At 43.3% G+C, this 22506-nt stretch overlaps 1 protein-coding gene across 1 annotated transcript; it reads left to right on the top strand.

Annotated features, from left to right (window-relative positions):
• The first annotated feature begins 17 nt into the window (after nucleotides 1-17).
• LOC116409628 (olfactory receptor 10A7-like) lies at nucleotides 18-21780 on the top strand. Its single transcript, XM_031898357.1, has 3 exons — nucleotides 18-51; nucleotides 14248-14333; nucleotides 21040-21780. The coding sequence occupies exons 1-3, from the start codon at nucleotides 18-20 to the stop codon at nucleotides 21778-21780; spliced, it is 861 nt and encodes a 286-aa protein (XP_031754217.1).
• Nucleotides 21781-22506: the final 726 nt, after the last annotated feature.

Below are 22506 nucleotides of genomic sequence, written 5' to 3'. Positions count from 1 at the left end.
TACAGTCTAAGGTACCAATGACATTCAGCCGAGAAGAAAGAAACCCTACAGGTAGTTCAAATAGACCAAGGCCAATCAAATTCCTTGCAGATACAGGTTTGGGATCCATTATCCAGAAACCCCATTTTCCATAATTACGGGAAGTTCATCTCCCATAGATTAAATTTTAATCAAATAACCCAAAATTTTAAAACATATTTGCATTTTTTGTAATAATAAAACAGTACCTATACTTGATCCCAACTAAGATATAATTACCCCTTATTGGGGGCAGAACAGCCCTATTGGGTTTATTTCATGGTTAAATGATTCCCTTTTCTCTGTAATAATAAAACAGTACCTGTACTTGATCCCAACTAAGATATAATTACCCCTTATTGGGGGCAGAACAGCCCTATTGGGTTTATTTAATGGTTAAATGATTCCCTTTTCTCTGTAATAATAAAACAGTACCTGTACTTGATCCCAACTAAGATATAATTACCCCTTATTGGGGGCAGAACAGCCCTATTGGGTTTATTTAATGGTTAAATGATTCCCTTTTCTCTGTAATAATAAAACAGTACCTGTACTTGATCCCAACTAAGATATAATTACCCCTTATTGGGGCAGAACAGCCCTATTGGGTTTATTTAATGGTTAAATGATTCCCTTTTCTCTGTAATAATAAAACAGTACCTGTACTTGATCCCAACTAAGATATAATTACCCCTTATTGGGGCAGAACAGCCCTATTGGGTTTATTTAATGGTTAAATGATTCCCTTTTCTCTGTAATAATAAAACAGTACCTGTACTTGATCCCAACTAAGATATACACTCACCAAAAGGATTATTAGGAACACCATACTATTACGGTTTCTGGCCCCCTTTCGCCTTCAGAACTGCCTTAATTCTACGTGGCATTGATTCAACAAGGTGCTGAAAGCATTCTTTAGAATATGTTGGCCCATATTGATAGGATAGCATCTTGCAGTTGATGGGAGATTTGTGGGATGCACATCCAGGGCACGAAGCTCCCGTTCCACCACATCCCAAAGATGCTCTATTGGGTTGAGATCTGGTGACTGTGGGGGCCATTTTAGTACAGTGAACTCATTGTCATGTTCAAGAAATCAATTTGAAATGATTCGAGCTTTGTGACATGGTGCATTATCCTGCTGGAAGTAGCTATCAGAGGATGGGTACATGGTGGTCATAAAGGAATGGACATGGTCAGAAACAATACTCAGGTAGGCCGTGGCATTTAAACGATGCCCAATTGGCACTAAGGGGCCTAAAGTGTGCCAAGAAAACACCCCCCACACCATTACACCACCACCACCAGCCTGCACAGTGGTAACAAGGCATGATGATTCAATGTTCTCATTCTGTTTACGCCAAATTCTGACTCTACCATTTGAATGTCTCAACAGAAATCGAGACTCATCAGACCAGGCAACATTTTTTCAATCTTCAACTGTCCAATTTTGGTGAGCTCGTTCAAATTGTAGCCTCTTTTTCCTATTTGTAGTAGAGATGATTTGTACCCGGTGGGGTCTTCTGCTGTTGTAGGCCCATCCACCTCAAGGTTGTGCGTGTTTTGGCTTCACAAATGCTTTGCTGCATACCTCGGTTGTAACGAGTGGTTATTTCAGTCAAAGTTGCTCTTCTATCAGCTTGAATAAGTCGGCCCATTCTCCTCTGACCTCTAGCATCAACAAGGCATTTACGCCCACAGGACTGCTGCATACTGGATGTTTTTCCCTTTTCACACCATTCTTTGTAAACCCTAGAAATGGTTGTGTGTGAAAATCCCAGTAACTGAACAGATTGTGAAATACTCAGACCGGCCCATCTGGCACCAACAACCATGCCATGCTCACAATTGCTTAAATCACCTTACTTTCCCATTCTGACATTCAGTTTGGAGTTCAGGAGATTGTATTGACCAGGACCACACCCCTAAATGCATTGAAGCAATGGTCATGTGATTGGTTGATTAGATAATTGCATTAATGAGAAATTGAACAGGTGTTCCTAATAATCCTTTTGGTGAGTGTAATTACCCCTTATTGGGGCAGAAGAGCCCTATTGGTTTTATTTCATGGTTAAATGATTCCCTTTTCTCTGTAATAATAAAACAGTACCTGTACTTGATCCCAACTAAGATATAATTACCCCTTATTGGGGGCAGAACAGCCCTATTGGGTTTATTTAATGGTTAAATGATTCCCTTTTCTCTGTAATAATAAAACAGTACCTGTACTTGATCCCAACTAAGATATAATTACCCCTTATTGGGGGCAGAACAGCCCTATTGGGTTTATTTCATGGTTAAATGATTCCCTTTTCTCTGTAATAATAAAACAGTACCTGTACTTGATCCCAACTAAGATATAATTACCCCTTATTGGGGCAGAACAGCCCTATTGGGTTTATTTAATGGTTAAATGATTCCCTTTTCTCTGTAATAATAAAACAGTACCTGTACTTGATCCCAACTAAGATATAATTACCCCTTATTGGGGGCAGAACAGCCCTATTGGGTTTATTTAATGGTTAAATGATTCCCTTTTCTCTGTAATAATAAAACAGTACCTGTACTTGATCCCAACTAAGATATAATTACCCCTTATTGGGGGCAGAACAAACTTTTGACCAACATTTAGATTTTTAGAAGACTGATACATACATTTCCATGGATTTTACATCATCTACTCATGCTTCTATTATAACAAGGTGACCAGTTCCTTTTGTTAAAAACTCCCACAGCACAATGCTTCCAATGCCTTACTTCACTGTAGGTGTGTGTCAAACATATCACTCTATCGATCTCTGCATTACTGCCTATATGGGATGCTGGCACACAAGATGCCAATTAAAAACTATGGTTTGCGAAAACAGGAGAATATATCAGAATATTGTAATGGTACTGACAAAATACACCATAGCCCATGTTGGGCTGCTTTTCATTAGTCAGAACTAAGAATAATAAATGGTACAATCTGCAGAAAGGAGCCTTTTTCACTAAGACAAATAAAAGGCTAGAGTAATATAATTGTTGCCCAATTGTTCTAGATGCTCCTGGAAGCACACCAGAAAGGTATGGGTGAGACTTAATCGGGAATTCCACCCAAACTCAAGCTATATAGCGAAAGCAGTGTGAATTCATACAGCTTTGCTATGAATTGTATTCATATGAGGGAAGCTTGTGGAGCAACTGTGGTGCTCCACAAGCTGCATCACACAGTTCTTCTTCTATTGTCTTTTTACAGCCATACAGTGTCTTCTCCTCACCGACATGTCCTATGACCGCTATCTGGCCATCTGCAATCCACTTTGCTATGGTTCTATTATGGATTTCAAGCTTTGTCTCTCCATAAGTCTTTTGTCTCGGGGTTTAGCATTATTGGTGGCTGTAGTTTTAGTTCTTTTTGCAGTTCTGTGGTCCATTTATTTTAGACCATTATTTTTGTGATTTTTCTCCTCTTCTTGAGCTTTCTTGCTCGGACGTCAAAGTTGTGCAAATAACAGATCTTATTTTTACCATACTGTTAACTCTTTTCCCTTTTTGGTTCATCATTTTTAACTACATTTCCATTGGCCTTGCCATTCTCAGGATCTCCTCCACCAATGGAAGACACAAAGCCTTCTCCACTTGCAGCTCCCTGTCATGATATAGGCCTGTAAGGGTTAATCAAGCAGGCCAAGGTATCCTAATAATCTTTCCTAGTGTGCCAGAACCAGATATATAACAGGCCTCTGGTCACTAGGGTCTGGAACCAGCCATGTGTAAAGGCCTCACATCCTGGAATGCCCAACTCTAATCCCTGGCTGATAAGAGCCCTGCCATGTGGGGGAGTGAAAGTCCACATGGGAGGTGAATTAGAGTTCACATTGGGACCCATCATAGGTGATGTGGAGGTCACACCATAACCCAAATGCACAAACATTTATTGTCCCAGAACCCATACCATTTATACTAGAGGTACCAAAACCTAAGTATATGTTTCATTTACTATGGCTGTTCATACAAGTCCAAACATGACTAGATTTGGGTTCTCGGTTTGTCAGATAGGAATATTTGGGCAGCGGCAGGTCACACAGTAGTGATGTTTAGTCTGTATGGGACCGGTGGGATCATTTAGAATTGATGAATCTAATTTCATCTTTCTATTATGTTCCCACAAGTAGTTATGGACATTGGTATCATTGGACCAGTCCATACACTCAGTCCATACACAGGAGGCCATAAAACTCACACTGTGTCCTGCTAATGGTGACACCCCTTGCATTCCTGAGGGAGGGGGAGTGTCCAGTTACCTGATCCCCTGCAAACTGGGATAAATAGTCAGCTCTTCTGACTATACGCTGATATTCTGTGGAGGACCAATTTCTATTGGAAGTTTATCCTGTGGTTTCCCCTTGCCTCCAGGACTAGAAGGACTTTGCTTGGTATAGTATAGGACTTCTGTATTTTTCCCTTTTATTTTAAAACTGTTTGTACTTGTTTTATCGTATGTCCTTTTTTGTAACATCTTGTTTTAAAATTGCACTGTTATACTTTTTATAATATTAAATATAAAATTTAATAAGTTTGTCCTTGATGCTCTAAAACGTACCTACCCTCCGAGTGTGTGACTGTGTTGTGTGCCTTAGCCCTCTGTATGCTGTGTGCTGATTAACCCTTTGACTGCTGGTAAGGAGAGTGTGTGTGTCGGTTCTTTACATTAACCCTTTCTCTACCAGTGTGCTTGGCATCTCTCATCGCCAGTGTAAGAAGTATGAGAGTGGGGGCAGCAAGCTGTGTATGAGTTTGTCAGCGTTGGTTGGTCTTTGGGGTGCTGTGATGCTAGTCTGACCTGGGTGCTGGGTGTGTGAGACTGAGCAGGGGACCCTCTAGACAGCCGCGCCTAAAGTCACATGCGTCTGAAGTGCCATAATCGTGACACTCCCATTTAATTGTTGTGTTCACATACTTTGGGTCTTTGATAACCCTTTATATGGCACCATCCAAAGGACATGGATTCAATATGAATAAGATACGTTCTCTTCTGTATACAGTTGGAACACCGTGTTTAAATCCTTTTATATACAGCCTGAGAAACAAAAAGATTAAAGCTGCTTTAATAAAATTTTGGTCAAATTTCTTTTTTTGCCCCCTGTTTAAATGTACCACCAACCTTAATCATAGGCATGGATTCACAGCAAAATTCTGCTGCAAAAAAACATGTGAGAGACAGTCCCTTTGATTCCAATGCATTTTTGGCATGAAGAAAAGGCCCATTAATGCCAATGCATTTGCGGTGAAAAAAAAAGACAAAAAGATGCCAATTAACTCCAATGCATTTTTACAAAGGAGCAAAAAATGCCCATTGACTCCAATGCATTTGTGCAAGAAAAAAATCAAGGTGTAAAAAACACCCATTGACTTCAATGTGTTTTGTTAATTTTTGCAAAAATAATTCTGTGGTTTTGTAAAAATTGTTTGTTTGTCACTAGTCACACAGTGCTTCACCAACAAAGTTCAACTCAAGCAGATAGTGATCAGAATTGTAAAGGTACTTAGAATAGTGGTGCTAATCTCTGGGTCACCACAACATATATCTATTTATCCATATCTATCATCTAGTAGACGCCTCCTAAAACTTGACCAGGGTTTAACATCTAAAATGAGGGCCAAGCTTCTTTATTGTCTCAGGTGATTCAGAAATACATTTCTCCACTTGCATTAGCTAAACTGACTGGGGTGTCGTGCCAAAGAAAACTCATCTGTAATTATCAGCTTTATTATTCTTATGCCACTGCAGCAGGTATGAGCGGGCCAGGAGGGGTGGGTTTGCTGCCTGGCACCCCCAAAAGATTTTGTGAGTGTGTGCACATTGTTATACCGCAGGTAAACATGGTACCAGTTCAATAAAGAATTCCCTAAACACACATGGGAGAATAATAAAGTGCCATTTCCTTCTGAGGTGTGTTTATTTCATGTGCCTTGTGCCTAGTTTTCTCTAAGATTTGTGCAAGATCCTGTTAATAAAGCCTTTACTGTTTAAGTTGAAGAACCACTGACGGCTTGGATCCCCGGGTATTTCCGTCTAACACATAAAAAAACCTTACACATAAAAAACTGTTTAAAAAAGTTTAGCATAGCTTTGCTGTTGGTGCTTTACTATACAAAAGCATGTTTACCCATTTTGTATTCGGCAGAATGTGAGTTTTCTGAAAATGAAAAGCAAGTAAGAAATATGTTCCATGAACTATGTAAGTACAATGTACATTTTGTGGCTCCTTCATTCCAAATACTTTGGTGATCTTATACACAATGGGCAACAAACTGTTTATTGGACCCCTGGGCATTTATCTTTAGGATGTTTTTTCACAGTACCTAATGTTATGTGGGAGATAAGATGCAATTTTTTAGGTATTTCATCAAAATCACAAATTTTGGGAAAGCTTTGCAACTCAGTACATGACTAGTGGCACGCCCCATTGCTCACTCCTCCCTCCAACCGGACTAAATAACCACGCGTGACATCACCTCTGTTGGATGATATGGCCACAGCTTTTATTTGTACAACAGTCATGTAGAAATACTTTATTGTTTACATAGCAGAAAAAAACGTCCATAATAAAATGGCACAAACTTGTAACGATTGGTAATAATAATTGACAGCAATTGACAACAATTGGTAACAATCGGTAACCCTTGGTAAAGCCCTCTGCCAGTCTACCCTTCCAAATGCCAGCAATGCTCACTAGCCGCTTGCCCCTAGCTCAGTGAGTATGCGTGGCGTTGTGATATCCACACCATAGTTGTTAAACGGAAACAATCCACAAGGGACCAAGCCCTGGGGAAATTAACTGAACATATTAAACATCACCATGGGTACCCACCTTAGGGGTTGCCCCAATGGTCCAGTATTGTCCAAACCACACCCACATGCCCGGCAGACTGGCAAGGGACCCGCCAGAGCTGTGACTAGTACGCCACCATGGGTAGCCCATCTCGTTCCCTATGCTGGGTGCAATCCCGCTCCTTCCCGGGCCTACCCCTTACCGAATTGGCAATTGGCGAGGGTGGATGGGGATTTGTGTGGCTGCTGTCCTAACTCTTCCTCACTGTCTTCCCGCGCAAGTGGTTTGCGCCTCCTTCTGCTCCCACTTTTAATCCCTGCTGACCCAGTGCCCCGAGCTGCCCAATCGGCGCTCACGTTGTCTGCCCAGTCATGTGGGCCCTCCCCCCTATGCTGTGCCCGGTTTCCAGGCCTTCTGTAGTTTGGAGTACAAACACATGGTTATTTTGGATTTGCTCCAAAAATATATGGTTTTGGGGGTAAAAATATTTAGTGGCTTTACCCAACATAAAATGCAGTTAGTGTATTGGTTTTTTTAGTAGCTAAAATGACAAGTTGTATGCCCTAACCTCATTTTGGGGACCTGTACATGTCAGATACGTTGGTAATCCTATGCACAATGGGTATCAAACTGTTTGGTGGACCCCTGGCATTCATATTTAGGATGTTTTCACTTGGTACCTAATAAATCGTGGGAGATAACATTCTGGAAAGTGTAAGTATTGAGGCAATTTTGAGATATTTCATCAAAACCACTAATTTCTAGCACAGCTTTGCAACTCAGTAGTTTGGGGTAGAAAAACATGGTAACCCATTATGGATTTTCCTGAATGTGTACTTTCCAAAAATATATGGTTTTCTGGGGTTCCCCTGCTGTGAAATACCTGTGGGCTGAAATACCCTTGTGTATGAGCCCTTAGTTAGACGTAGGTTTCAAGACAATCAGATATTAGGAGGATGCTTTGAATTCAGCATAGAGGTGAGTGGGACTTTAATAGTGGTTTTGTGACATCACAACAAGGTGTTGCTACTGCTGTTCAGCAATTACTTGAACTGGCTCTAAGAGAAAGGAACCTTAACCATCAAATTATCATTTTTGTTCAACACATTTTTGTTAAACAAATGCATTGGAGAATATAGTTTACATCATATTTTTCCATTTAGACAATTTCACTTTCATGAAAGTTCACCGTTAATAGGAAATGGATAAGGGATCCCATACTTATTTGTGTGTATGTAAGAAAGAACAGTAACCAGCACTGCACTCAACAGGTGAAGGTCAAAAAGATCTATTGTGCAAAAATCAGTGGCCCAACATTTCGGTCAAATATCTGTGAACTTTCAACAAACCAAGTTGTGAGTTAAACAAATCCTAAATATCCTATCCCAAGCAAAATGGCACCAAAAAGGAAGTAGTCAAGGTAACAGGAACTATACAATCCACAAAATTACAATAAGCACTCATTGCACTTGTAGCAACAAGAGAAATAATAATTTAGTTGTGCATGAATCAGGTTGCCCCAGTGTCCAGCATTGCTCAAGCCATGCACAAAATAAAGGAACCGCCTCAATTCAATAAAATCACACTGTAAGTAGCAAATGGATAATCAGTTCTCTGTGCACAACAAACACTCCCCATGACCCTCCTACCTAACACAGTTACATAGTTACATAGTTACAATGACCCTCCTACCTAACATAGTTACATAGAGTTGAAAAAAGACCATCAAGTCCATCAAGTTCAACCCTTCCAAGTAAACCCAGCACACACAACCTATACTTACCAATTTATACACTCACATACATAAACTATATATACAACCACTAATACTAACTCTACATATTAGTATCACAATAGCCTTGGATATTCTGCTTGTTCAAGAACTCATCCAGGCCCCTCTTATAGGCATTAACAGAATCTGCCATTGCAACATCTCTAGGAAGGGCATTCCCCAACCTCACTGCCCTCACCGTGAGGAACCCCCTACCCAACATCCCCCGGCAGGGCATTCCCCTACCCAACATCCCCCGGTAGGGCATTCCCCAACCCCCTCACTGCCCTCACCGTGAGGAACCCCCTACCCAACATCCCCCCCGGCAGGGCATTCCCCAACCCCCTCACTGCCCTCACCGTAAAAAAAACCCCTATGCTCTAGGAAGGGCATTCCTCAACCTCACTAACCTCACTGCCCTCACCGTGAGGAACCCCCTACCCAACATCCCCCGGCAGGGCATTCCCCAACCCCCTCACTGCCCTCACCGTGAGGAACCCCCTACCCAACATCCCCCGGCAGGGCATTCCCCTACCCAACATCCCCCGGCAGGGCATTCCCCAACCCCCTCACTGCCCTCACCGTAAAAAAACCCCTATGCTCTAGGAAGGGCATTCCTCAACCTCACTGCCCTCACCGTGAGGAACCCCCTACCCAACATCCCCCGGCAGGGCTTTCCCCTACCCAACATCCCCCGGCAGGGCATTCCCCAACCCCCTCACTGCCCTCACTGTGAGGAACCCCCTACCCAACATCCCCCGGCAGGGCATTCCCCAACCCCCTCACTGCCCTCACCGTGAGGAACCCCCTACCCAACATTCCCCGGCAGGGCATTCCCCTACCCAACATCCCCCGGCAGGGCATTCCCCTACCCAACATCCCCCGGCAGGGCATTCCCCAACCCCCTCACTGCCCTCACCGTAAAAAAACCCCTATGCTCTAGGAAGGGCATTCCTCAACCTCACTGCCCTCACCGTGAGGAACCCCCTACCCAACATCCCCCGGCAGGGCTTTCCCCTACCCAACATCCCCCGGCAGGGCATTCCCCAACCCCCTCACTGCCCTCACCGTGAGGAACCCCCTACCCAACATCCCCCGGCAGGGCTTTCCCCTACCCAACATCCCCCGGCAGGGCATTCCCCAACCCCCTCACTGCCCTCACTGTGAGGAACCCCCTACCCAACATCCCCCGGCAGAGCATTCCCCAACCCCCTCACTGCCCTCACCGTGAGGAACCCCCTACCCAACATTCCCCGGCAGGGCATTCCCCTACCCAACATCCCCCGGCAGGGCATTCCCCAACCCCCTCACTGCCCTCACCGTGAGGAACCCCCTACCCAACATCCCCCGGCAGGGCATTCCCCAACCCCCTCACTGCCCTCACCGTGAGGAACCCCCTACCCAACTTCCCCCGGCAGGGCATTCCCCTACCCAACTTCCCCCGGCAGGGCATTCCCCAACCCCCTCACTGCCCTCACCGTGAGGAACCCCCTACCCAACATCCCCCCCGGCAGGGCATTTCCCAACCCCCTCACTGCCCTCACCGTAAAAAAACCCCTATGCTCTAGGAAGGGCATTCCTCAACCTCACTGCCCTCACCGTGAGGAACCCCCTACCCAACATCCCCCGGCAGGGCTTTCCCCTACCCAACATCCCCCGGCAGGGCATTCCCCAACCCCCTCACTGCCCTCACTGTGAGGAACCCCCTACCCAACATCCCCCGGCAGGGCATTCCCCAACCCCCTCACTGCCCTCACCGTGAGGAACCCCCTACCCAACATCCCCCGGCAGGGCATTCCCCAACCCCCTCACTGCCCTCACCGTGAGGAACCCCCTACCCAACATCCCCCGGCAGGGCATTCCCCTACCCAACATCCCCCGGCAGGGCATTCCCCTACCCAACATCCCCCGGCAGGGCATTCCCCAACCCCCTCACTGCCCTCACCGTGAGGAACCCCCTACCCAACATCCCCCCCGGCAGGGCATTCCCCAACCCCCTCACTGCCCTCACCGTAAAAAAACCCCTATGCTCTAGGAAGGGCATTCCTCAACCTCACTGCCCTCACCGTGAGGAACCCCCTACCCAACATCCCCCGGCAGGGCTTTCCCCTACCCAACATCCCCCGGCAGGGCATTCCCCAACCCCCTCACTGCCCTCACCGTGAGGAACCCCCTACCCAACATCCCCCGGCAGAGCATTCCCCAACCCCCTCACTGCCCTCACCGTGAGGAACCCCCTACCCAACATCCCCCGGCAGAGCATTCCCCAAACTCACTGCCCTCACCGTGAAAAACCCCCTATGCTGCTTCAAATGGAAGCTCCATTCTTCTAATCTAAAGGGGGGCCTCTGGTAAATTGATTGTTTTTATGGGGAAAAAAGAACAAGAAAAAATTAGGGTTTCCTTGCCCTTTAAAGTTTGGGAAGGATAGGAAACACTTTTATGGACAACTACTGCACTGATTGGCTGCGGTTCATCCAATTCCGTCTGCCATTCCACTTAATGTATACCAATCTTTATACAAAGTTTAATACATTATTTAAGACTATCTGGGGCGGGGGCATCTAGCAAGTTTACTTTTAATATTACTTGCTTACCCCTTTCTAAAAATTGATTTTGGGCTGATAAATTCCATCCTAAAAGCTACTGAAAATGTAGCCACAGTTAGCTGACCCTGTAACATACTTAACAAGGCTCATTCAGCAGTGAAACACCCCTAAATAAGGTGGATATTGCTGTCAGAAACCCATTCAAATCATCTAATAAAGGACTTTGTTGGTTACCCAAGCCAATGCCTCACCCTGAAGTAAACTTAGAATTAACCAAACTCTCATTGTATCATTCGAAAAACAACTAGGTTGTAACTTAGAGAGATTTACACTGAATGATAACCCACAAAACTTAGCTCTGCACCACTCGGATTTGTCTGGAAGGGGGATTTTAGAACCACTAGAAGCTATTGTACCCCAAGCTACCCTGCAGATTCTGCACCTGAGTCTGCAGATATAGCATTGCTTGAGACATTGCTATGATCTGTTAAGACAGGATTGATTAATTATGGCCTGAGCAAATTGTTAGGAAGCAAGGTTGGAGAAGAATCAGATTTCAGGTCAGGTCATACACAGAGGGGCTAAAAATGAATACCAAGGGGTAAGCAGGCGAAGAATCAGATATCAGGTTGGGTCATACACAGGAGGGCTAAAAAAGAATACTAAGTGGTAAGCAGGAGAAGAATCAGATGTCAGATTGGGTCATACACAGAAGGGCTAAAAAGAATACTAAGTAGTAAGCAGGAAAAGAATCTGATCAGGTTGGGTCATACACAGGAGGGCTAAAAAGAATACTAAGTGGTAAGCAGGAGAAGCAGGAGAAGAGTCAGATTTCCGGTTGGGCCATACACAGAAGGGCTAAAAAGAATACTAAGTGGTAAGCAGGAGAAGCAGGAGAAGAGTCAGATTTCCGGTTGGGCCATACACAGAAGGGCTAAAAAATAATACTAAGTGTTAAGCAGGAGAATCAGATGTCAGGTTGGGTCATACACAGGAGGGCTAAAAAAGAATACTAAGTAGTAAGCAGGAGAAGAATCAGATGTCAGGTTGGGTCATACACAGGAGGGCTAAAAAAGAATACTAAGTAGTAAGCAGGAGAAGAATCAGATGTCAGGTTGGGTCATACACAGGAGGGCTAAAAAGAATACTAAGTGGTAAGCAGGAGAAGAATTGGATATCAGGCTGGGTTCATACACAGGAGATCACAAGCACAGTGCCAAAGGAAATTACAAAAAAGGGTCAAACAGGCCAACATTCAAACACTAACTAGATTACTAGAACACATTGACTTCCTCACGCTAAATTACTGGAACACCCTAGCTCTTAAGCAGAAACACGTTTGCTCAGACAGTGAGCCAGTGGGAGGCTATGGAAAGCCTTCTCTGGAAGCTGGCCCAACCAGCATAGGGGTAAATGATATTTTGGGGCTTGTCCACAATTCCTAACAAAGACCCAAGCTTTCTTTTTTTCTTTAGAAATTAATAGACATTTTTCATGGACATTAAAAACAAATTCTGTTCGTAACAAGCTACATCATATCCCTGGGGCCTTTTGCTGAAACTTTGGTATACAAGCCCCATGTGACTTTGACTTCATTTCTAAAAGGTATAAAAACCTCATCTCTGTACAGTTAATAATCACCTTATCCATGTCTTGCATAATGTGTATTACTGGTTGCTGATTGTTTGAATTCGGAAAATAATTTCCCATCCTGCAGTATTGGTCATTTTGCTATTTATCATTTGGTGCTGTCAATAGTCCTTCACTTATGTTCAACTAGTTTAAAAGGTAACTTTCTATTTCAGGCTGTGAATAATCTCTTTATTGTCTGCTTACCCCTTGGTACTCGTTTTTAGCCCTTCTGTGTATGACCCAGCCTGAAATCTGATTCTTCTCTTTCTTACCCCTTGGTACTCGTTTTTAGCCCTTCTGTGTATGACCCAGCCTGAAATCTGATTCTTCTCCTTCTTACCCTTCTTACCCCTTGGTACTCGTTTTTAGCCCTTCTGTGTATGACCCAGCCTGAAATCTGATTCTTCTCCTTCTTACCCCTTGGTACTCGTTTTTAGCCCTTCTGTGTATGACCCAGCCTGAAATCTGATTCTTCTCCTTCTTACCCCTTGGTACTCGTTTTTAGCCCTTCTGTGTATGACCCAGCCTGGAATCTGATTCTTCTCCTTCTTACCCCTTGGTACTCGTTTTTAGCCCTTCTGTGTATGACCCAGCCTGAAATCTGATTCTCCTCCTTCTTACCCCTTGGTACTCGTTTTTAGCCCTTCTGTGTATAACCCAGCATGAAATCTGATTCTTCTCCTTCTTACCCCTTGGTACTCGTTTTTAGCCCTTCTGTGTATGACCCAGCCTGAAATCTGATTCTTCTCCTTCTTACCCCTTGGTACTCGTTTTTAGCCCTTCTGTGTATGACCCAGCCTGGAATCTGATTCTTCTCCTGCTTACCCCTTGGTATTCATTTCTAGCCCTTCTGTGTATGACCTAACAATTTGCTAACACTTGTATCCTAACAATTTGCTCAGGCCATAATCAATGGATCCTGTCTTAACAGATCTATCAGAATAATCTCTCTATTGTCTATCGTCTCTTATTCTCACAGATAAATCAGTGGAAGGTACAGTATATCTAACCAACGTTACAGTATGTGAAATAGGAGAAATGTGGGAGTCATAATGTGTCAAATACATTTTACTTAAATCCATCCAAGGACAAAGAACCAACTATTGATCACTCTCATTTTATCATCTCTAGGTAAAGGTCAGGATGAATCAAACTACAGTGACATCATTTCTACTTTTGGGGTTTCAGAATAATCAGTCAGTGAACACATTGCTCTTTGTGGTTATTCTCTGGATTTATATTTTGACTTTAGTTGGAAATGTTCTTCTCATTATATTAGTGCTAACAGTTCCAGCCCTGAGATCTCCCATGTACGTCCTTCTATCCCAGCTGTCTCTATCCGATATCTTGATCACGACTAATATTACTCCAAAATTGCTCACTTTATTATTAAGTGGAGGAGGCAAAATACGTGTTTCTGGCTGCATCACACAGTTCTTCTTCTATGTTCTTTTTACAGCCCTCGAGTGCATTCTCCTCACCGCCATGTCCTATGACCGCTATCTGGCCATCTGCAATCCACTTCGCTATGGTTCTATTATGAATGTCAGGCTTTGTCTCTCCATGAGTCTTTTGTCTTGGGGTTTAGCCTTTATGGTGGCTTTAGTTTTAGATCTTTTAATAAGTAAATTGCAGTTCTGTGGCCCATTTATATTAGACCATTATTTTTGTGACCTCGCTCCTCTTCTTGAGCTTTCTTGCTCGGACGTCAAAGTTGTGGAACTAACAGATCTAATTTTTACCATACCTTTCATTCTTTTCCCTTTTTGCTTTGTAATTTTTACTTACATTTCCATTGGCCTTGCCATTCTCAGGATCTCCTCCACCAATGGAAGACACAAAGCCTTCTCCACTTGCAGCTCCCATTTAATAGTTGTGTGCACGTACTTTGGATCTCTGATTACCCTTTATATGGTACCATCCAAAGGACAAGGATTCAATATGAATAAGATACTGTCTATTCTATACACAGTTGGAACACCGTTTTTCAATCCTGTTATATACAGCCTGAGAAACAATGACATTAAAGCTGCTGTAATAAAATTTTTGTCAAATTTCCCTGTAAAGCTTTTTCTGCCCTCTGTTTAAATGCCCCATAAATTACCTTTGACACAAAATAGTCATTTAGATGTCCTTCTTATGAGTATCATCATTAGTCATTTGTATACTTAATTTACCATATATAGTTTTGACATGCCACACAGTGCTTTACCAAGAAAGTTGAACTCAAGCTGATTTTTTTATTAGAATTTTTAAATTAGGTGCTCCCAATCCTCCTTGTGTCAGGATCTGTGGGGAATCAAACCCTGGACTTTGTGCTGAACTACAGTTGCACTTACTTACCAAGCCACAGGACACTCTTTGAGTTATGTGGAGTCAGTTGCCCTGATGTGCTTCCAGAAATGCTACCTGCTTCCCTCTTGTTAATTGCATGTGTTGCTAGTCATGTAATTAGCGGCCTTTATAATCCTGCTCCTGGCAACTCCCAGTGCTCGATCATCATTGCTGCTGAGCCTGATCTAGCCGTCCTGATTCTGACATCCTGTTATCCATGCTTCTAATTCCTGCGTTCCCTGCCTGGTTCCTTGTGTCCATTCTCCAGTCCCCATCTGGTACCCTGTCTTTTATGGATCTCCCTGGTCTTGACCTTCGGCCTGTTTACTTGACCTTTTGCCCGCTGCCTGCCACTGACCTCAGCCTGCCTTTTGGACCTTGCCAGTATTCTGCCAGCCCTGACCTACTTGCCTGTTGCCAGACTGTATATTAACTCTTATTTTTGTTCTGTTTTGTTCGGTTTTCATTAAATATCTTTGCTCACCTAACTTGGCCTTGCTACTATCCAGCCATTAAAGGGAGTTCTGGGGGTTACACTGCACATAGGCTCCTACCTGCTGGTCACTTACCAGAGACACCTTGTTTAATTGCAGTCATCATCACAGGCTCTCAGAGTAACATCCTTGGGCTCCACCTTATATATTCATGTATCCATATGTTGTATCTATTTGACTTCTCCTTGACTTGGGATGAAAGTCAAAAATCAAAGCCAGGTTTCGTCAATTCCATGATCTAGTGAAAAAAATTCTGATTTTCTAATTTCCTTTGCATCGGCTAAACTGATAAGGGGATTGTGCCTAAGATTGTGCCTAAGACAATTCAACTGTTTATTATCAGCTTTTCTATTCTTATGCCACTTGGTAATGGTCTAGATCAGTGCTGTCCAACTTCTGCAGTGCAAAGGGCCGGAATTTCTCTCGAATACATGGTGGAGGGCCGCTAATGGAAACCAGTTTTGGCCACTCCCCCATTTTAAACCACCCCCACTTCAAACCACACCCATTTTATTACAATGGTCGGTGCAGGGATATCAACCATCATTCATATGTTAAAGAATTTATATTATGTCATATTAAGACACACCCTTAAATCCATGTGCCTCCTGCTCCCCTGTGGATAGCACAGCAACCCCCAGCACATAATTACACACCTTACAAACTCCCAGAACAAACCCCTGCCAGGTTCACCTCCCACAGGCAGCATAGGGCAGGCATGGTATGGCACACACAGGCAGCATAGGACAGGCAGAGTATGGCACACACAGGCAGCACTCTGCCTGTCCTATGCTGCCTGTGTGTGCCATACTCAGCCTGTCCTATGCTGCCTGTGGGTGCCATACTCAGCCTGTCCTATGCTGCCTGTGGGTGCCATACCCTCCCTGCCCTATGCTGCCTATGTGCCATACTCTGCCTACCCCATGCTGCCTATACACAGGCAGCATAGGTCAGGCAGTACATACAATGTCTGAGGTGTGAAGAGGTTAACAATGTGGGTGATTATAGCCTGAGCCTGAGGTGTGAACACTGCAGGGGGTGAACAATGCAGAGATTAAAAGGTGTGAACAGTACAGGGGATTACATATTTAAACAATACAGAGGGATTACAGCCTGAATCTGAGGTGATAACCATGCAGGGGGCCAGTTAATCTCAGTACTGATACCATTTAAAGTTTACACAAATTAAGCCATCAAAGCAGCCAGACAGGTGGGGGGCCACACAGAGGGGGGTCGAGGGCCGCATGCGGCCCGCGGGCCGCCAGTTGGACAGCACTGGTCTAGATCAATTTAACAGCAATGAGATGCAGAGAGTAGTGACACCCCAAACACTTGATACCAATGAGAGGCAGTGGGAACATTAGGCCAAAATTACTGTAAATATAGTGAGAGGCAAAGATTCCTAAACACCCTAGTCAACCCCTTACTCTTCCAGGTTAAGAGAAGCAGGAGTAGGTTTCAGCATCCTACAGAAACCATCCAGCAGCCATTTTAGAAGCATTGGCACTCATTTCTGGAAAACAACAATGTATTGCACTTTAAAGTGGGTGAAACTTAAAACAATGAAAAAAACAATGAAAAGTGTGAAATAGAAAACAACGAGGGGATTAAGTTCCCCTTGAACTGGGTGAAACTGAAAACAATCATGGGATTAACTTGTCCTTGAAAATGTGCCAAGGACAGGCCGTCACTGACTATTCTGTTCCCCTACTATTCTAAGCCTCCATAGGACTCAATTTTACAAATAAATTAACTAAACATTAATAAATCACGAATTACGGAAGTTATTTTAGAAAAACTCAATTTTTTTCTGGGAATAATAATGAAAAAATCGAGTTCTGGTGAAAACTCACTTGTAAATCTAAAAATGATCTAGAAGTAAGAAAAAAAATCGACTTTATCTCATAATTGCTTAGTAAATTTGCCCTTAAATGCTTATGTTTCTCACTGCCAAAATAACAAGAATTTTTACCTTAAGATTCCTATGTGGAACATTTGACTAAACGTGGTATACAATACAAAATGAAAAACAACAAGTAATAAGTACCATGCTCTTTAAAAAGTTAGGAGTGTGCCACCAACTAGAGGTGAGTAACCACAGGAACAGCCAAAACTACAGTCACAAACAATTGTAGGTCCCTAAAAGAATCCTCCAATCTCCAATCTCAGCATTGGGGACCTATTGGATCTGCAATCTAATGGCATTAATATAAATGGAGAGATAAAGTCTAGAAGATCGATACTCAGTACTAACAAACAAGTGATATATGTTTATGTGCAGTCATTCTGGAAATAAGGATAGAAAGGATGACAAAATGGTCCTCCCTTGTTTCCCAGAATCTTATCTGATTCTCATAAGGGCCCATTTATCAATGTACAATTGCTTCTGAATAACAAAAAATTGTAAATTGTTTAAGTTTTCGTACTGTGCATATTTTCGCTAATTTGTGTGATTTGTTTCATACTGTGCATCAAAATCGTATTTGTCGCAACGAGTAGAAAAGTTTTGGATTCATCCAAGCTTCGGTATGTTGACTTTCCTTGGGCCAGGTTGGAGCTGCAGAGTGCCATTGAGCCCTATGGGAGGCTTTCCTTGGGCCGGGTTAGAGCTGCAGAGTGCCATTGAGCCCTATGGGAGACTTTCCTTGGGCCGGGTTGGAGCTGCAGAGTGCCATTGAGCCCTATGGGAGACTTTCCTTGGGCCGGGATGGAGCTGCAGAGTGCCATTGAGCCCTATGGGAGGCTTTCCTTGGGCCGGGTTGGAGCTGCAGAGTGCCATTGAGCCCTATGGGAGACATTCCTTGGGCCGGGTTGGAGCTGCAGAGTGCCATTGAGCCCTATGGGAGACTTTCCTTGGGCCGGGTTGGAGCTGCAGAGTGCCATTGAGCCCTATGGGAGGCTTTCCTTGGGCCGGGTTGGAGCTGCAGAGTGCCATTGAGCCCTATGGGAGACTTTCCTTGGGCCGGGTTGGAGCTGCAGAGTGCCATTGAGCCCTATGGGGGGCTTTCCTTGGGCCAGGTTGGAGCTGCAGAGTGCCATTGAGCCCTATGGGAGACTTTCCTTGGGCCGGGTTGGAGCTGCAGAGTGCCATTGAGCCCTATGGGAGACTTTCCTTGGGCCGGGTTGGAGCTGCAGAGTGCCATTGAGCCCTATGGGAGGCTTTCCTTGGGCCGGGTTGGAGCTGCAGAGTGCCATTGAGCCCTATGGGAGGCTTTCCTTGGGCCGGGTTGGAGCTGCAGAGTGCCATTGAGCCCTATGGGAGGCTTTCCTTGGGTCGGGTTGGAGCTGCAGAGTGCCATTGAGCCCTATGGGAGACTTTCCTTGGGCCGGGTTGGAGCTGCAGAGTGCCATTGAGCCCTATGGGAGACTTTCCTTGGGCCGGGTTGGAGCTGCAGAGTGCCATTGAGCCCTATGGGAGACTTTCCTTGGGCCGGGTTGGAGCTGCAGAGTGCCATTGAGCCCTATGGGAGACTTTCCTTGGACCGGCTTGGAGCTGCAGAGTGCCATTGAGCCCTATGGGAGGCTTCCAAAATCATGCTAAGTCTGAAAGTTTTGCCCTCCGTTTACGTGCGCTCAATACGAAAAAGTCGCGACAAGATACAAGCAAATCGTAACGGCTACGAAAAAGTCGCGACAATTCGCGCAAGTCGTAACGGCTATGAAAAAGTCGTGACAATTTACGAAAAATTGCAAAAAATTGCAAAAAATACGAAAAAGTTGCAAAATATTCGTTTTCCAATCATAATTTTTCCCATTCGGATTCGTGGGTTAGTAAATAAGCCCCTAGGACTAGATAAGACTGGTTGGATGAGTTCTGGAACAAGCAGAATGTCCAAGGCTATTGTGATACTAAAAACTACAGTTAGGGACACATTTACTAAGATCCGATGGGTTTTTGGGATAAAATCACGATATGGTAAAAATTCGTAGTAACCACAATAATTTCTGATGTTCCAAAATGTCACGAAAGTTCTTTTCTTGGTCGTACGAAAATATCGCAACCGCGTTCCGAAAGTCACAAAAAAAATTTTTCTTGCTTTGATGCCTTCCATGTCTGGCTTTGGAAGCCTTCCACAGGACTCAATGGTTCTCGACAGATCAAACCTGGCAAAAAGATAGTCCCGAGGAAACTTTAGCCAAAGCTTTAAAGAATTCCGAAATGGTCGTAGTTTTTACCAGTGATGAGCGAATCTGTCCTGTTTCACTTCACCATAAAACAACAAGAAAATTTGTGAAAAGGGGAAAAAATTCTCGAAATGCATTTGTGGTGCAAATTTTTTGTCACCCGTGTCTTTTTTTTGTTGCCCGCAATTTTTTTTACGTGACCACATTCATTTTTGACACGGCCGTGGCCAATTTTTCCGTGGCAAATTTTCATAGAAGTTTAACAAAAAACAATTCACCAATGGCGAAATGTGGAAATTTGCTGCAAATCCATGCCTGGTGAGAAAAAACGCTCATCACTAGTTTTTACGCAAAATACTAAATTGTTGTGTTTTTTTAACGAAAACCACGAAAAAGTCGTGGAATTTTTGCACACATTCCGAAATGTTCTAGAAGTTAAAAAAAAAAAAAGTTGAAAAAAATACTAAATTATCTCAAAAAAGTCTAGTAAATGGGCCCCTCAGTATTGATGTTGGTAATGTATGGTAAAACTTTCTGCAGAATAAATATACTGTTCTAGCTTGTACTATTGTGACTAATCTATTGGCAATAAAATGCCAAAATGCATTTCCTTCTGCTTTAAAAAAAAAAATCCCACAGAATACTGAGGACAAATATTTTCCCACAGATGGCGACTGAAAAAGTCAAATATCTGATATTTTGAAAAATATAGTAAAATTATTATTTTGTGTGATACTAGAGGATGGGGTTGAAAAATATCACAAATAACTTGTTCCTCATCTTTTCTTTAGAAATCAGTGAAAATATCTTCAAACTTCTCCTCCAGGGAGCTCCCTGTGAGAGTCTGTGTTATACACGGCCCAGGGGATAGTTACAGAATGGCTGTTATGTTCCTTTCCAAAGGTATAAAAACCCCATCTCTGTAATGCCAAATGGCTTCCCTTATCCATGCAGTATAGAGTTATGGCTGCTCTTTGCTCAATGGCACTGCTCACCCTACAGGATTCTTTTTGAGTGGAGGACTATAGATTTTGGTGTGAAAATTGGTGACTGTCTCTGACTTAACTGTGTATCTTATTTTTTTCTTTTTATGGTTCCAGGCAATGCATAAGGTGAATCAGACATCAGGTATATCTTTCCTTCTCTTGGGATTTCAGAACTCTCAGATAATCAATGAGTTTCTCTTTGTTCTGTTTCTCTGGATTTATATTTTTACTTTAGTTGGAAATGTTCTTATAATTATATTAGTGGTAAAGATTCCAGCCCTGAGATCTCCCATGTACATCCTTCTCTCCCAGCTGTCTCTGGCTGATGTTTTGCTCAGTACCAGTATTACTCCAAATTTGCTCTGGTTATTACTGAATGGAGGGGGCAAAATATCTGCTACTGGTTGTATCACACAGTTTTACTTTTATGGTGTTTTAGTAACGTCCGAGTATTTTCTGATCACAGCCATGGCCTATGACCGATATCTGGCCATCTGCTCCCCACTTCATTATGTCTCCATTATGGGTTTCAGGCTTTGCCTCTATATGAGTCTTTGTTCTTGGGGTTTAGCCAATATATGGAGTTTGGTTATAAATCTTCTCACATATAATTTGCATTTCTGTGGCCCATTTGTTGTAGATCATTATTTTTGTGATTTTATCCCTCTTCTTGAACTTTCTTGTTCCAGTTATAAAGCTGTGGAACTAACAGATATAATTTTTGGCATACCTTTTACTCTGCTCCCTTTTTGCTTCATAATTTACACTTATGTTTCCATTGGCCTTGCCATTCTCAGGATCTCCTCTACTGAAGGAAGACACAAAGCCTTCTCCACTTGCAGCTCCCATTTAATTGTTGTGTGCACGTACTATGGGACTCTCATAACAGTTTATATGGTACCATCCAGGGGAAATAAATTCAATATCAATAAAATGCTGTCCCTTCTATACACAGTTGGAACCCCATTTTTCAATCCAATAGTATACAGCCTGAGAAACAGTGACATTAAAGTTGTTCTACTGAAATTCATGTCAAATGGAATCTCCTTATGAAGTTTTTATTTTGCCCATTAATATCATTATTATTATTATCATTAACATTTATTTATAAAGCCCCAACATATCCCGCAGCGCTGTACAATAAGTGGGTTTCATACATTGGACATACAGAGTAACATATAAAGCAATCAATAACCGATACAAGAGGGGAAGAGAGCCCTGCCCAAAAGAGCTTACACTCTACAAGGAGTAACATATAAAGCAATCAGTAACCGATACAGGAGGGGAAGGGAGCCCTGCCCAAAAGAGCTTACAATCTACAAGGAGTAACATATAAAGCAATCAATAACCGATACAGGAGGGGAAGAGGGCCCTGCCCAAAAGAGCTTATACTCTACAAGGAGAAAGGGTTGAGACACAAGGTGTGGGAATGGGCATGACCAGAGTTGTGAGAGGTGGGGCACAGGGTGTTGCTAAACTAGATTAGGGTAAGCTTCTCTAAATAAATGTGTTTTTAGAGATCTCTTGAAGGCAGAGAGATTGGGAGAAAGTCTGATAGATTGTGGGAGCGAATTCCAGAGAAGGGGGGCAGCCCTTGCAAAGTCTTGAATGCGAGTGTGTGAGGAGGGAATGAGAGAGGAGTTGGGGAGCAGGTCAGTAGAGGTTGTTCTGTTAGAATGAGTATTTAATCTCCTTTGTTCACTCGCACCAAAACCATGAACTTTTAGGGCTGACTTTCAAGTATAGGTTCAATTTTATTTGAGCAACAGTAGTATTAGT

Source organism: Xenopus tropicalis, chromosome 3, assembly GCF_000004195.4.
Source record: "Xenopus tropicalis strain Nigerian chromosome 3, UCB_Xtro_10.0, whole genome shotgun sequence".
NCBI classification, from domain to species: Eukaryota; Metazoa; Chordata; class Amphibia; order Anura; family Pipidae; genus Xenopus; species Xenopus tropicalis.
Note: the sequence above shows the minus strand (reverse complement) of the source record. Positions and strands in the feature narration are given on the sequence as shown.

What these genes read in the sequence shown, in the direction of transcription:
- LOC116409628 (XM_031898357.1), top strand. Translation starts at nt 18, where the DNA reads ATGACATTCAGCCGAGAAGAAAGAAACCCTACAG. An exon ending in AGAAGAAAGAAACCCTACAG is followed by an intron (nt 52 to 14,247) that starts GTAGTTCAAATA and finishes TTCTTTTTACAG; the next exon opens with CCCTCGAGTGCATTCTCCTC. An exon ending in GCTATGGTTCTATTATGAAT is followed by an intron (nt 14,334 to 21,039) that starts GTCAGGCTTTGT and finishes CTTCTCTCCCAG; the next exon opens with CTGTCTCTGGCTGATGTTTT.